This window comes from Prunus dulcis, unplaced genomic scaffold, assembly GCF_902201215.1.
Source record: "Prunus dulcis unplaced genomic scaffold, ALMONDv2, whole genome shotgun sequence".
Classification (NCBI taxonomy): domain Eukaryota; kingdom Viridiplantae; phylum Streptophyta; class Magnoliopsida; order Rosales; family Rosaceae; genus Prunus; species Prunus dulcis.
The window spans coordinates 23,171-39,158 of record NW_023010047.1 but is presented as its reverse complement, the minus strand read 5'-3'; the positions used below and the strand labels follow the sequence as shown (position 1 = coordinate 39,158).

General features: G+C 37.5%; 1 protein-coding gene and 1 pseudogene across 1 annotated transcript; both read right to left on the bottom strand.

The window, feature by feature from the left end:
- Nucleotides 1–949: 949 nt before the first annotated feature.
- On the bottom strand, nucleotides 950–3,280 carry LOC117612685. The gene is made up of 3 exons (XM_034341351.1): nucleotides 1,709–3,280; nucleotides 1,363–1,587; nucleotides 950–1,282 (listed from the first exon to the last, which is right to left on the bottom strand). The coding sequence occupies exons 1-3, from the start codon at nucleotides 3,278–3,280 to the stop codon at nucleotides 950–952; spliced, it is 2,130 nt and encodes a 709-aa protein (XP_034197242.1).
- Nucleotides 3,281–9,446: 6,166 nt separating this feature from the next.
- On the bottom strand, nucleotides 9,447–15,774 carry LOC117612684 (annotated as a pseudogene).
- Between the last annotated feature and the right edge of the window lie 214 nt (nucleotides 15,775–15,988).

Genomic DNA, 15,988 nt, shown 5'->3' with positions numbered 1-15,988 from the left:
GAGAGAGAGAGAGATATATATATATATATATATATATATATATATATATATAGAGATGAGGACGAACGCACACAGAGGGAGTTCAGAGTTGGAAGATGGCAATCCATGGATGTTGCCATCACAGGTCTGCTACTGTGGGAAGGTTGCAAAAATTCAGACTTCGTGGACCTCTTCACATCCAGGACGAAGATTTTATGTTTGTGCACAGGGGAGTTGAATTTTGAAGTTTGGGTTTCAAATTTGCAGTTTTGAATTTCCACCTTTGAAAACTGTGTGTTTGCAGAAACGTTGTCAAATGTGGGAGTGGGGTGACCCTGTTATGTGCAATAGATCTAAGCAAATAATTCCAGGACTGCTGAGGAGAATTAACAGTTTGGAAGCAGAAAAAAAGAAAGGGAATTCGAAGCTGAAAAACCCATGGTTTTGGGTGTCATTGTGCATGTTTGGGGTTATTTTGTGCTTGATTTTGAATGAAGATAAAGGCACAAATGGGCAGCTGTAGAAATGGATGGGTAGTTGGCATTTTGTAAGGGCTAGAAAGGGATGAGTGCTTGGCATTTTGTAATGGTTAGAAAGATGGGTAATTGGCAATTTGTAATGGTGAGAAAGAGATGGGTGATTGACTTTTTGTAAGGGTAAGAAAGGGTGTGTAATTGACAATGTAAGAACTGTTTTGGTGAATGAAAATGCAAGCTGTCATTTTGACCATTGAAATAGTAACTATCACACCAAATGAACTGCACTTCAAAGGCCAAAATATACAACATTTGAATTCACATGTGATTACATAAAAGCTTGTCCAAATTCTGTTTCAAAAATACATCTTCATCCATTCACTTCATATCAAAATCAGTTCAACAATATACTAGCAAATAGATTGCAAACCAAGATGATCTAGAACACCAAAATAAACATAACAACTCTTGAACCATTCACTTCAAATTGCTGACTAAACTCTCCATGGCCTTATTCGTTTTGCTGGAGATTTTAACCTAGGCCTTTTTGGAGAAGTTACCATAGGTTGAGGTTGTGAACTTGAACCTTGATGAGCTTGTGAACTTTGGGCAGGTTGTGGAGGAGCTTGTGACCTTGGGGCAGGTTGTGAAGGACCTTGTGAATGTGGGACAGATTGTGAAGGAGCTTGTTTACTTGGGGCAGGTCCTGAAGGAGCTTGTGACCTTGGGGCAGGTCCTGAAGGAGCTTGTGAACTTTGGCCAGCTTGTGAATCAGCAAATACATTGGTCTTCCTTATGACATAGGGGGCTTGAGCTCCTCTTTTCACCTGTTCCAAGCATAGATCCCTTAAGCCTTCAATAATGCAATGATTGATTCAAAGCACACCACAATAATCCAAGTACTTACATTAAACTTTGGTCTGGCCTGAGTTTGTTGTTGTTCACTGACAACACCTCTGCCTCTCTTAACACCTCTGACAGTTGTTGTTCCACTTGCAGTTGTTCCACTTGCATTGACACTTGTAGTATCAACATCTCCATTAGCAGTTGCAGCTCCTTTTCCCCTTGCACCTCTTCCCCTCACAGCTCCTCTTCCCCTTCTACCGCATCTTGCTCTACCTCTAGGTTGCCCCTTCATTGTCAAGAACAACAAATCACATGTTAATATAGTAAAAACAGTCCAATCACATGTTAACATAGCCATTTTCAACAAAAGGAAATATGTAAACAAACAAATTAAGAACAATTAAAACCTGTCGAAGTTGGGGACAGCCAGCAAAATTGTGACCTTCTTGTCCACAGTTGCGGCACGTGATTACAATGCCATACCTTTTAAGTTTTGTTGCCCCTTTTGGTATTTCATCAGCTTCTCTATTTCTGCTAAGTTTGGGCCTTCCTGGTTGGATGCGATAAACAGGTGGCTTGATAGGTACATGCCCTGTTTTTCTCCAATATGCTTGACTAGGCATTGGAGATATATAGCCCTCATAAGCCCTATCATATGCCGGCCTTTTGTAAAGTGCATGCACAAAATCCAGAGGGCTGTGCTCACTCTTTGCTATTGAAGCCAAGGCATGTGGACAAGGAATTCCACTTAAGTCCCATTTTCTGCAGGTACATGTATGCCTTTCTAAATCCACAACAAACATAGCTCCCAACATGCTATTAACTTGATACTTCCCCCCACCAGCATACGAAGCTATGCAGTGGCCACTTTCAATTGAATTCTTCTCCACAATACCAAATATTCTTGGACCAACCTCATGGGGCCACACTGTCTCTCTAAGTCTAGCCATTCTAAGCATCAAGTAGGTTCTAATTCTCTCCAAAAGAGTAACAATGGGCTTATCTCTTGCTTCTAGAATTGCAGCATTAAAACACTCACACAAGTTGTTTAGAAGTATATCACACTTTGGGACTGTACTAAAGTGTGATCTACTCCAATGAGCAGCTGGTCTCTCCTGAAGCCACTTATAAGCTGCCTGAGATTGACCCAACATCTGCTCCATTTCAGCTTCAAATACAGGTATTGTTGTTGCCCTAGCTGCTGCCCACAACCTCTGCTTGAAAGCTGCACCAGTATGGCCTGCAAGCTTGAAATTATTGTGCAAGTGCCTCACACAATGCCTGTGCTCAGCATTGGGCATCAAAGCATGAAGGGCATTCCCCAAACCCTTTTGCTTATCAGTAATGAAAACCCATCCATTGCCATTTTCAATACCTACATCTTGAAAGAATATGTCAAAGAACCAACCCCAAGTCTCTGTATTTTCAACTTCAACAACCGCAAAAGCAATTGGATACATCCCATTATTTCCATCAATCCCAACTGCACTTAGAATCTGCCCTAGATGAGACCCCTTAACATGGCACCCATCAAAACCCACCACTTGTCTACATCCTTCCACAAATCCCTTTTTAAGTGCTCCAAAACATACATAAATCCTCTTGAAAATAGGATTCTCACCTTGCAATTCAGTTTTCACAATAACAGTACTGCCAGGGTTATTGCTCTTTAACTCTTCACAATAATCCCACAACTTACCATATTGCTCTTCAATACTGCCTAGAATTCTCTTTTTTGCAAAACTCTTGGCTTTATAAACTTGAGCCTCAGTTACATCTATGGCATAATGTTTCCTTATTAACTTCATGAAATCTGTCACTTTCATTTTGGGATTATCTCTTAACTCCTCATCAAACCTCTTAGACAGCCATGATGAAGTGGCATACTTGGTTCTTTGCCTCCTTCCACATGTATGCCTTGGAACATATGTCTTAATCCTTGTACTTGGACCTTTCCCCACATGAGAAGCATATAGCATCCAAGGACATGGAACCTTTTGTTTTTTATCTCATTCACATTTGAGCCTCACCCTATTCGAATCATTCCTCACCCACTTCAATGGCCTTGCACATGAAACTGCATAATACCTTATTGCTTCCCTACACTGCTCCATGTTGGTAAATTCCATTCCCAAATGAAATGTTGGCTTCAGCAAATCAGATTCTCTTCTAAACTGCTTAAATCTAGGAGCTTTTCTTCTGCGATTACGGTTTTTCACACCTTCACCCTCATCAGATTCTTCATCAAGACTTACAAGATCGTCGGTATTGTAGTCTTCACTGTCAACCTCACCAGGTTCTTCATTGTATTCATCATTTTCTTCATCAACTACATGTTTATCAAACAAGTTATCATCCTCTTCCAAGACTCTCTTCAACCCTTCTTCATCTGACTGCTCAAACTCGGAGTCAATCAACTCAATGTCTGTCTCACTGTCATCATCTTCAGCCTCTTCTACACTATCATCATCTTCAGCCTCTTCTACACTATCATCATCTTCAGCCTCATCATCTTCCCTGTCATCTGCCTCATTATCTCCCTCCTTATGTACCTCATCATAACCATCATCATCTAAATCAACATCCACTTCTACAAACTGGTTCCCCAACTCACCAACATCAGTTTCAGTTTCAACTTCTACTTCCAACCCCAATTGTGGAGTAGATGCAGATGCCTGGCTCTCTGGGAAATGCGGTTGATTCTTATATGAGAGATATAAAGGTTGAACTCTAGAAGTAGGTGTATACTCCACAAACTCAACTACATGGGCATCTACTTCAATTGGAACAAACCCCCTTCTTTTGTTCCAGTAGTGGTACTGTATTTTGTTATGGTCATATCCTAGAGAGATAGCAACATCAAACAGGTCAAGCATTGACAGGTGGTCAGCATTACAGTTGTCTGCCCAAGTAACCTTACCCCGAACATACTTCCCCTCTGAAATATAACCTCCATGGTGAATTTCTAGGGAGAACAAATCTGGATCACCTAAAAAAAACAGAAAATTATATATAAAACCACTATTTTACCACACCAAATTTTCTTTACTGCCCAACTACCATTCTAAACTTCAAATTCACTCAGGTCCACCTATAATTATGCAGACAAAACAACACAAATGCTTCGGGACCACAAGTGTTTCATATTCAAAACAGCATATCAGACAACACCACAAAATGTGCAAACAACCGACACCAAGGACCACACAAGCTTAAACAATTTGAAATTGGGAAAATCGATTACTTACTATACTTGGGAGGAGGCCCTCTGTTCCGCACCTGCAAAGGCAACACATCCAGACTCATGCTGCGTCGAATCAACAGAGCCAAAAGAACCTTTATGAAAATGCTTTCAGATTCCCTCGATTCCAACCTTAGATTTCGTCCTTTTTCCCGCCCAAATTCTAGTCCCTTTCTATCCCTACCCTACCAATGTGAAAGAGAAGTGCGAAGTGTGTGAGAGAGGAGAGGTTGCTAATTCAATCCGCGCCTAATGCCGAAAATAACCCTCAATCAAGCGTCAACGTGGGTCAAATAGACGGACTAATGGATGAAATGTTCGAATTTTGACGGTGGGGGTAACATTGATAATAAAATTTAATTCGAGCCTTTAATTCGCTAAAAAAAAAGGTCAGGGGGTAAATTGAGAATTATGTACAAGTTCAGGGGGCAATTCAGTAGAATACCCTTTATTTAAAATAAAAATAAAAGAAAAAGTACTTAGGCAAGAGGAAACATGTAAGCCAGAGTCTTGCCATACCCGATCTGAGAACCCAAGACCACACTTTTCCCTTCCATCACTGCTTGGATTCCAATACACTGAATTTCAGTGGGAATCTCAATACTCATCTCTCTCACAGCCGCCAAGACCTCTTCAGTCAGACCCAATCCCCCAAAATTCTCAACCTCCCTCTTCTTATTATCTGGCTTACCCTACCCAATCCCCAAATTTCAGTTGGGTTTCGTTCTTCAGCTTCAATGGCACTTTCGGGGATAGAAATGGTCGTGGCTGTGGTGGTGGCGGTGCAAACACTGCTTGGAGGCGTGATAGAGAGAAGAGGTTTGAGAGAGAGAGAGAGAGAAAGAGAGAGAGAGAGAGAGAAGGGTCCTTGCTACTCCCATGGCTTTTCCCTTGCAATGTAATTTTTCAGTTTTCTCATAAATGATGGATGTTGTTGTTGTATTTTCTTATCACCATTGACAGAGACCCCATTTATCACCATGCCAAGATCAATGGTGCAAAATAAGCTTTATTCTTGATGATGAATTTCTGCAAAGCTTTATTCTTGACAGAGACCCCATCTCTCTCTCCCTCCGTCTCTCTCTCTCTTCCCTCTTGTTCAACAAGGATCACGAAAAGCCAGTGTCAGTGACCCAGTGGCCAGGCAAATCGACTTCATAAACGACATCGTAAAGGAGTTGGGGATGGTTTACAACCAGACATGGAGTTGGCCATCGTTAAAACTCCAAAATACCCCTCACAACAAGAGCACGTGCCATTCACACGGTCAAACTCAACGGATTCTGTTATGGCAGGACTCAATTTGAACTATTTATTGAGTTAAAGGATGTAATTGCCTCAAAAAAAAAGTTTACGGACCTAATTGCAATTGGGGGCAAAATTCAGGGACGTCTACAGTAGATAACCCAAAATTATACATTATTACATGTATTAAAATGGGTGAGGGGGAATTCAGTGTTGGACCTATATATCTTTGGGAACACAAGTAACCTATAACATCAAGAATTATACATAGTATTACTAAAACTAGATTAATGTATATATAATATACAATATAGTATAAATAACATACAACTAAATAAGATAATAAAAATTTGGGCTGGTCCCTAGACCGGGGGATGCCTCCTCTCAATTGGGTGGGCCTTGTATTCTTGTGTGCCAGATGATACATTCACAAATAAGCGTATTTAGAAAGATGATTAAGACAAGGAGTTTATAACTCAAATAGTTAAAAGTATTTATCTCATGCACTCAATCTGAAGTTCTAAGTTTGATTTTTCCTTCTTTAAATATCACTTATAAAAAAAAAGATATTTTTTTATTTATTTTTATAATTAGTGATACAAAGCATTGGGGACAATGACGAACCTGTGTAGACGCAGAGAGGTGCAAGTACAGAGAAAGCCATGGAGGTGGTGGAGATTTGCCCCTTTCCCAAAGTCTGTGGTGTGCCTTCCACCTGTTTAACAAAATGCCTCACTCAGACTCAGTGAAGATGAACTTTTGTTCAGCACACGGAAATTTTGTTATTTTAATTCCTGGCCAAAATAAGGCCATTTTGGACCGGAAAAAAATTGAAGAAAAGAAACCTGCAATATTCATTAGTTCTTAATGTACAGGGTATAAAAAAATCGTATTAACCAAAAAAAAAAAAAGAAAAAAAAAAAAGAAAAAAAAGGAAACCTAATCACCTAAGCTACTGCGTGGTTAAAAAAAACAACTTTAATCCTTAGCATACATGAAAAAAAAAAGAAAAAAGAAAAAAGAGAGAAGAAACCTAACCTAACCTAATGCAATAAAAGATCATTGATCCCATCACATGTCATCTAACTCCAAGTCTTTATAAAATCTGAATTTATTAATTATATCAATCAAGTCTTGTGTTAAGAAAGAAAATATTGTATTGATCAAGTTTTCAAAGAAAGTTAGAATGTAATTCATTGTTAAACTAGAGCAAACTTGAGCATGAAGAGACTATGCTATGCACGACTTGATATGATCAATTATTATTAGTTAGATTAATTTATAATTTGATATAATTTTTGTTTTCATTAATTGATGTTTATTTTAGTTAAATTAGTTTATATTGATTTTGGTTAGTATGAGAGTCCGCTTCTGATATTGAAGATATTGACTAATTGATATGTATTTTGGTTAATATTGCACATCCTTGGAAAAATCCTAGATCTGTCACTGATAGAGGAAGAGGGCACTTTTCCTGGGATTCGAATGGGTGACCAATAAGGGGAAAGGAGAAGGGACCTCACCACCACTGACAGGTAAACCCCTCGGTCATTTAAAAAAAAAAAAAAAACCGATTAAGTAAGAAGATATACTAATCTATTGGACCAAAAACAAACATGGAAAACATAATTTGCTTCATGTAACACTTCCAACAAGCTTTTGATAGACACTTTGGTAGATTATAGTTTGTCGACAATTTTTTCTTCAACACTTTTTGCCGCCATCATAGAAGATGGCATTTAACATGTCCAAAGGTAGGTTGTTGACATATTCCACAAACTGATCCTTCTGCCTTGCATTTCTTGTCGCAACTATTTGGGTTTATACATTGCCCATGAAATGTGTTGCTTAGACGCAAGCATTCAAAATTATGTTCACCACATTTCCACCAACCGATTAGCCCGTAAGGGTCGCCTGCAATTAAAGATAATCGAATTTAAACTTCAATCATTACGTATAAATTTCAAGTATATCTTTAGAAAATGTTCTTAAATACTACTATTAAGCCTTCACAAATTGTCTATAAAGAATATGCATGAAGAACCAAAATATAATTTTCTTCTCGCACATGTATGAGCTTCAAATGGATTAAAGTTACTTGCCCATGTTTGTAAAAAGCATGAGGAAAATGAGTGCAGAAAGGAAACAAAAGAATATAGGAGCCTTGATCATACTCTTCATCGATCTTGAAAATCTATAGCACAGCAAGGAAGCAAATCTTTTGCTCATGTAGTTATTTGCACTCTTTATAGGAATAATTGTCTGAAATTCGGTGTTTGAAATTCTAGGAATAATTGTTATATAATGTTTTGTTTCTTTTATGATCATTAGGAAGAAAAAAAAGAAGATAAAAGGATGTTGACCATTTTGAACAATTGTACAATGTCACATGCCCTTTAGTTAGCATATAACTTCAACTTCAAAAAAAAAATTTATGCCTTGAAGTATATATATGTATGGAGGGAGTTGTAATTGACAAGGGCCGACCTTGAGATTTTGATGACTCGGGGCAATGCCAATAAGAAGGCCCTACTCACAAGTGAAAATTTATTTCAAAATAAAACACCTATTAATGAAGCTGTTTCACATATCAACACTTTTCTAACTCACTATTGGTATCATAATAACATTTTATTTAAGAAATGGAAGCATAAAAATGCAAAAGCTTATGGTTGGAGTCCACCAAACGATAATTACGTTAAAATAAATTTGGATGGTTCTGCACTCCCTAATGGTAATTATGCTGCATCATGATTTATCATTATAAATACAATGGCGAGGCCTTTAATTGCAGGAGCATTCCCGATTGGATATTCTTCAGTTCTACAAGCAGAGGCACTAGCTTTAAAGCAAGCCCTTATTTGGGCACAAAGACTAAATCTCAAGAGAATAGAAGTCGAAGGAGATTCTAAGATGCTGCAATCTATTATCGGAGATATCCAAGAACTGCTACATCAATTTCATGAAGCCGAGATTGACCATATCTAACGCAAAGCAAATACGGTGGCATATGAACTTTCTACAAAGTAAATAGGATTAAGTTTGATCTGTATGGTTATAAGATCGGTAAAGGATCTAGTTTGTAATTTGCTAGTTTCCATGCTTTCCAATCTGTTCTCCTTTTCCTTTGATCAAATGATTCACTTGATCCAATCTGTATATACATACAAACCCTGATGGTCTGAGTTTTCCATGGTTATTTTGGCGAGTCAGACACTGTTAATCGGAGATCTTTTCTCACCCATGTCTGATACTTCTTACGTCCGTTGTAGAGTCGGGTCTGCTCTGATTCACAAATTACAGAGTATGTGCAGAAATGAATCATACATATATATATATATATATATATATATATATATATTAAAGTTAGGAATGGGAAGGGGGAAAACAAGTTTAGTACAATTTACTTTGGTAGAGACTGTCTAAAACTGTCTAAAACTGAATATATTAAGAGCAACTCTCCTTAATTATACCGAAAACTTTTGAGATAAAACTCCTCACCTAAACACACTCGAAGGGTGATCAAAATGTGTACATATACGTATCCCACGCACATGCATAAATTATATTGAACAGAAAAAAAAAAACAAACACAAAAAAGGCATACATTAATTATACTTTAGATGACACACAAAATGAAAAACTAAACAGTTTGGCAATTGATGTAAACCAAATTAGATTAATTTGATAATGATTATGGAAATTTACAATCAAATTAATAGTACTAAATAGTATATGAAGATATATAGTTGGTGTCCCTTTGAATCCTTCTTTTGATGAATGGTTTAAGGTCAAGAGAGTAGCTAGGAATGAGCAACTCAAAGGTCTCTCCATGGAAAGGGAGGCCCACGGAACCTTTTTTTAATTTTAAGATCTCCAACAAAACAAAGATAATGAACCAAAAATAAGAAAACTTACAACAACAAAGTGAAGATTCGTTTTAGACCCTAACAAAAGTCTCATCTGCATGAATTGTAGCATTATCTTTCTGAATAAACATATTTTCCAGGTGCAAACCACCCTCGTTGCTGTATGCACCAACTGCCAGAACACGCTGAGATTTGAAGGTTCCGCACTCCCAAACCTCCCCATGAAAATCAAATTCTGCTTGACAAAAGAGATATAATGATAAAACCAATTACTAGACGACAAAGCCTACATGCCAAGAACCAAAGGCAACCATGGCTGCTATGTATTCCCCCTCTAACTAATACATTTCCTAAGTTCGATTAGCAAGAGTTATGCCTATTATCTCAGAGAAACCTCATTTGATCTACTATTATTTGTGTCCCAAAAAATGAGTATCCATCTCTTTGAAATTTTGATATTCATAAGTGAATTCTCTAGACACAGAGATATTGGATGATATTTGAACCCAGGCAAGGATTGGAAGGATACATACAATTGTATCCCCATCGCCGACACCACCACTTGCATCACAACAGCCATGCTAACTACCTACCTCTAAAATCAGTTAAACCTGGAAGATGTCTTCTAGAATAACTTCATTTAACGGAGTATAATGTCCCGCATAACCTCAAATAATAGATCGACGACAATCATAAGTACATAATGTCCCCGGATTATCTCATTACTGGAAACAGAAAAGAAATTTACATAAAGGCATCATCAGATAATTTCATGTTCACCCAGTGATATGCATTACTACAGCTTCAAATAAAAATGATCCTATGGTGTTTCATCAATAAAGTACCTTGAGTAGTTCTTTAAGGCTTTCAATATATAATCCCACCGACTGCAAACTTCGAATAAAGAGATCCTGCATGCAAATTTCACACAAACATGTAGAATAAGTTTTTTTTTTTTTTTTTTTTTTCTTTTTTTGAATTACTTTGATAAGTAAAAAATCTACAATCAGAGAATTAAAATGCATAAAACAAGCATGCATCTTTCAATAGAGTCGAAACAATGCGAGCCACAAGGAATTGTTTTCCTGTTTTCTTTTAGTTATTTGAAAACACGTGAACCATCACTCCTATATTTGGAGTAACGTATACGGAAAATACAAGAGACATTTCATATTTTTTCCCACTTATAAGGCTATATGAATGGCATTCTCCTAATTTACTAACTATTAAACAAGCATGGGCAGAGGGGGTGTTCTCCAACAATGGAAGGAAGGAGAATGGTATAACACTTAAATGCTATTAAAATGCCAATGTTAATGTTTTGGCTAGACTGAAACGAGACAATTGTTAGATTTACTTATTTCTCACTTATTTAAATGGGATACAACCTTTGATCTTGAATGGACAGCAGGATCTGTACTTCGAGAAACAAGTCGGGCTAGGGAAAGCATCTCAGCAACCTCAGCTCTAGGAACTTCCCCATAGAAGATATGACACTACCCAGATACCCAGCCATTGCCCTTTCCAACAAGACACACTTTTCCCTTCCAGCGGGGTTGCAATGTCACGTGCCAGGCAAAACATATTTTCCCTGAAGCTCATATCGGCTATTGCTTGCTCCAGAACTGTTTTCTCAACAGTGATCTAAATAATGGTACATTAACAAGTACCAATGTTAGACATGTTATACAGAAAAAAATGTAGTTGTGTATAAGAAAGTAACACAACACGGAACCCCAAATAAGTGAAGACAAATTATTGTTGTTTTTAACGTATTGATCTAATTCAATCCAAAAGAGTTTGAAATGGCTCTAGTGCATCATTCATTTACTATCAGGGGCATAAATGATGACCTATGTAATCTCAAATCAATGAACCTGTTCTGGGAAACAAGCCTTAGCGTAGCGGGACCGATCCCGGATGCCAGCAGCGACTCCTAAATAGAAGGTAAAGCCGGAAAGGACAATCACCAGACCCTTACTTAACTTCTATCACTTAGCCTTAGTGGGCCTAGCTGACCGGCACGGCACGGAAAGGAATAGAATTTCTTTAAGCTTCACTCCGCTATCAGACTAGTTGCGAAGCGTTGGGATAACTAAAGTGGAATATGCCTCAACTAGTTGCCCAGGATGAGGCCATTGCAGCCACTAGCAAAAACATTGAAATAACAAGTCTTGAAAATCATGGCAAGTGAAAACATGTTGATTTAGTTGATATGTCATGGTTAAATATACTTAAACGAACTGCTGTTAATTTCTGGGATATTTACTAAGGCAAGAGAATCAAGAGCATCACAACTGGGCAAAAAGAAGAAAAATAACCAAGTACGGAAAGCACAAGAAAACTACGCATCACAAGGGCTTTACCTAGTACACCACTAAATTTTGGCTGAAGTATAGATAGCAGTCCATGACCTCTTCGTTTCTGAAGATTATGCTGAATTTCTGCCCGAAAGCAAACAACCAAATAAACATTTTAGAATCTAAAGGCCACCAAGTAGAAACAACTACCACAGAATAATCTATTTATGAAGCTTCAATCAGATTATGATTTCCTTTAAAAATTATAAAAATTGTTTTTAAAAAAAACAAACAAGGTTATGATTTCACTGAACAGCATTACCCAGTTAGAATGAGCAAATAAATAGAATGGATTCAAAAAGAACAGCAATGACATTATTACCCAGAATGGCCAAGGAAAAAAATTGCACTGAATGCCAGAAAAACTGTTGACAAATTTCAGGGATTTTTCACCTCTGAGAAATACCTTGAAGTGATGACTAAAGATAATGGAATACACTATCTACTTAAAATTGACCTCACAACAGTTTCTGATCTACTCTTGAAGGTGATGGAATAAACTATAGATACATTTGATTTACTTGCAATAAAAACGGTTTCTGATCTATGTTACGGACAAACCAAGCATAAAAACAAAACAAATAGGGGATAGAATGGAAAGTTTGAACTAGATGCATTAAAACTTTTTACAACTATTCTATCTTCAAATCAATACAACAAATAAACAAATAAAATAAAGATAAAAGTTCTTAAGACGCTAAATTGATATGAGATAAGGATCCTATACCTGACTGGAGATTTTAATCTTTTTGGAAAATTCTTCACTGCTTAAGAGAAAGGCTTTATATGGAGTCAATGACCCTAAATCAATTAGCTTTGCATTCATCCACAAGCTCCAGAAATTTTGCAACCTCAACCGATCACTTCATCCAACTTTTGCACATTGGTCGGTTAAGGATCTCAAAAGTTGTCTCATTAGGTTGACAGCCTTCTAGAACCAGAATTTTCAATAACGAGAAAATGTCTGAATAAGTACCTCTCTGGAACATTGCCTCCAATAGGGTATTGTAAATTACAATACTTGGGGCAAGCCCATTCTCTACCATTTCATCCCTCAGCTTAAGAGCAACAGATGCCTTGCCTTCCTTGCAGAGGCCACTAATTAAGGACCCATAGGTAAAGAGATCTGGTTTTAGTCCTTGGCTGTACATGTCATTAACCAACTGATTAACCATCACTTTATTGCCCTCTCTTATGAAGGCGTAAATAAGAATATTATAAGAAGTTGTATCAGGGAAAAATCCAGTGTTTCTGAGATGCTTAAAAACCTGTTGTGCAATTCCAACTAAACCATTCTTGCAAAGGCTGCCTAGCAGCACATTAAAAGTGACAATAGTGGGACTAGAACCATTGCACGTCATGTAATCCAAGAGCTTCAAACAGTCTGAAAAATTTTCAACCTTACAAAAGTACTGAATCAAACAATTCAAACTAACAGCATTAGGCTGAACACCTCCATTCTTCAGACGACTCAATACCCTCTGGATCATGGAATGCTTTTTCTGTTTGCATGCCACAGACAAAATCGTATTGAAGGAAATCACATCAGGCCCATTTTCATCCCACTTAAAGCAGTCCAAGAGCTTCAAAGCCTTGGAAATGTTATTTTCTCTACAGAAACCCTTTAAAATTGTGTTAAATGACACATTACTAGGCATTAAACCTTCTTCCATCATTTTCTTCAATAAATATAGTGCTTCTTTTGATCTATTCTCGTGACATAGACAATGGAAGTATATATTGTACACAGCAACATCCACATAGCAGCCCCTTGTAATCACACCAAGCAATAGTTCACAAGCAATTCCAATCTTACCTGTTTTTAACAGGCCTCCGCCCAAAGCAGCATATGTGTATGAATTGGGAGAAAATCCTTTGTTCTCAATCATATCAAGTAAGTGAACGACTTCATCCATTCTATCTTGAAGACAAAGTTCATGAAGAATCACATTGTATGTGGTGGTTCTGGTTCACATCCTTCCCTTTCCATCTTAGTCAAAAATTCTAACGCCCCTGCAATCCTCCCTTCACCACAAAGAAACTTAATAATAATAGTATATGTTATTACACTAGGCTTACATCCATCACTCTCCATTTCATTTAAACAACCAAGAAGATCTCTCCATAAACCTTCTCTACCAAACCCATAAATTAAAGCAGTATAAGAGCACGCATTATGTACAATACCCTTCCTCTTCATCCAATAATACAATTCCAAAGCATTATAACTCTGACCAGATTTACACAAAGCCCAAAGTATAGGGTTATAGACATAAGCACCAAAAAAATGACCCTTACTGATAAGAGCATAGCATACAAACCACACCTCTTGGATCATCCTGGCTTCACTAAGCTTAGAAATCAACAAACTCAAACTGGGTTCGGTCGGAAAATACTCCAACTTCAACATAAGCTTAAAAACACCAATTGAGTTAACTAAATCCCCAACTTGAAGCATCTTTTTCAGGACTTTCGACAAAGAAGTAAACGAGGGTAAGAACCCACCCCCAACCATCTTTTCAGCAATCACAAAAGCATCTTTTAGATGACCAAGTGATAGCATACCATTCAAAAGCACATTGAAAGTCGAAGAATTTGGGGTGGGCCCGAATCTTTCCATTCCATGGTAAACCTGAACCACATATTCTAATAATACACTTTGTGACTTTAAGTAAGAGTAAAGCAAAGCATTGAAATCATACACAGTGGGTTTGCCTGGCACATTTCTCATTGAGTTCAAAAAGTCCAGGGCTTTTGCAAAGTTACCAGAGGAGGCATGGCCTTGCATGCTGAGATGTAATTCGTGGTAGCTAGAGTCATTGTTGGTTGTTTCATCAATAAAGTCCATAGCTTTAAGTGCAGATAATGATGATGATGATGAAGAAAGTTTTAGAAAAATAGGAAAACGCTTGCAAATTCTGTGGTGTGAACTACTCACCGCATGAACTGTACAGAAAGACATCACGGGTGAAAACCGAGTCGGCAGACAGAGCATGGTTCCCGCAAAGTAGGCCAAAGAAGTAGAAGAATGGAAATATAAGTTGCTACTGTTACTTAGGGCTTTCTCTAACCCAAGGGTCCTAATCCCAAACTTGGGATTTTCGGCTGGAGTAGAAGTCTCCCGTGTGGGCGAAGGAGATGCATTTCTGGTACTGGCGATACTAATCCCAAATCTAAGTTGCAATTCTGCATTTCTTGTTTTTGTTCCCACAAGCAATACCTAGAACAATCTGTATAAAATCAAATTTAAACATCTTAATAACAAAGCAATGAAAGTTCTTGATAACATCACTGGTTTTATAAATATTGAAAAGTGACGAAATAAAGATTGAAACTTTGGGAATTTGAGTTGAAGAATCTGCTTACCTGGGAAAGAACAGAGAGAAACCCTTATTTGATCGAGCTAGACGTGGGCTAATTCATCCCAACCTGAATCAGGGAAAGTGAGTTGCCGTGACACAGAGAGAAAGAGGGATTTTATTATTTCTTCTCGTCAGGAATTTATGGAGGAAATCAGGTTCTAAATTTTAAAAAATCAAACGATTATATAGCCAAAGGGAATACGCCGCGCCTAAAATCATCCCAAGCGCTGCGATCTTTCTTGAAGATGAGGCTCACTATGATGAGAACGAAGACCTTTTTCCGTTAAGTCATAGGAAATATCTTCGCCTAACGCCGTCCTTAAGTGAGTCATCGGCTGAGGTTGGATTTTGTAAAGCTCTGCAAGGCAGAGTGGAGTCGCTTCAGCGGGAGCATATTCCCTTTTAAATCACAAGTTCCAGAGAGAAAAATCGATTGTACTCCCTTATGTGGAAGTTTTTTTTTTTTTTTTTAATTTCAAAATAACAAAGTTAATTCTCTGTTAAGTTATATAACGTGTGTGAAATAATTAGAGAAAAAATATAGATGGACATTAAATTGCGCCCTATTTTTTTAATTATAATTTAGTTTAAAATACACAAAAACTATTTT

Coding starts and splice junctions, on each gene's coding strand:
- LOC117612685 (XM_034341351.1), bottom strand. CDS start 3,280: ATGCTATATGCTTCTCATGTGGGGAAAGGTCCAAGTACAAGGATTAAG. Junction 1,588..1,708: donor GCTGTCCCCAACTTCGACAG/GTTTTAATTGTT, acceptor TTGACAATGAAG/GGGCAACCTAGAGGTAGAGC. Junction 1,283..1,362: donor AGGCCAGACCAAAGTTTAAT/GTAAGTACTTGG, acceptor TGCTTGGAACAG/GTGAAAAGAGGAGCTCAAGC.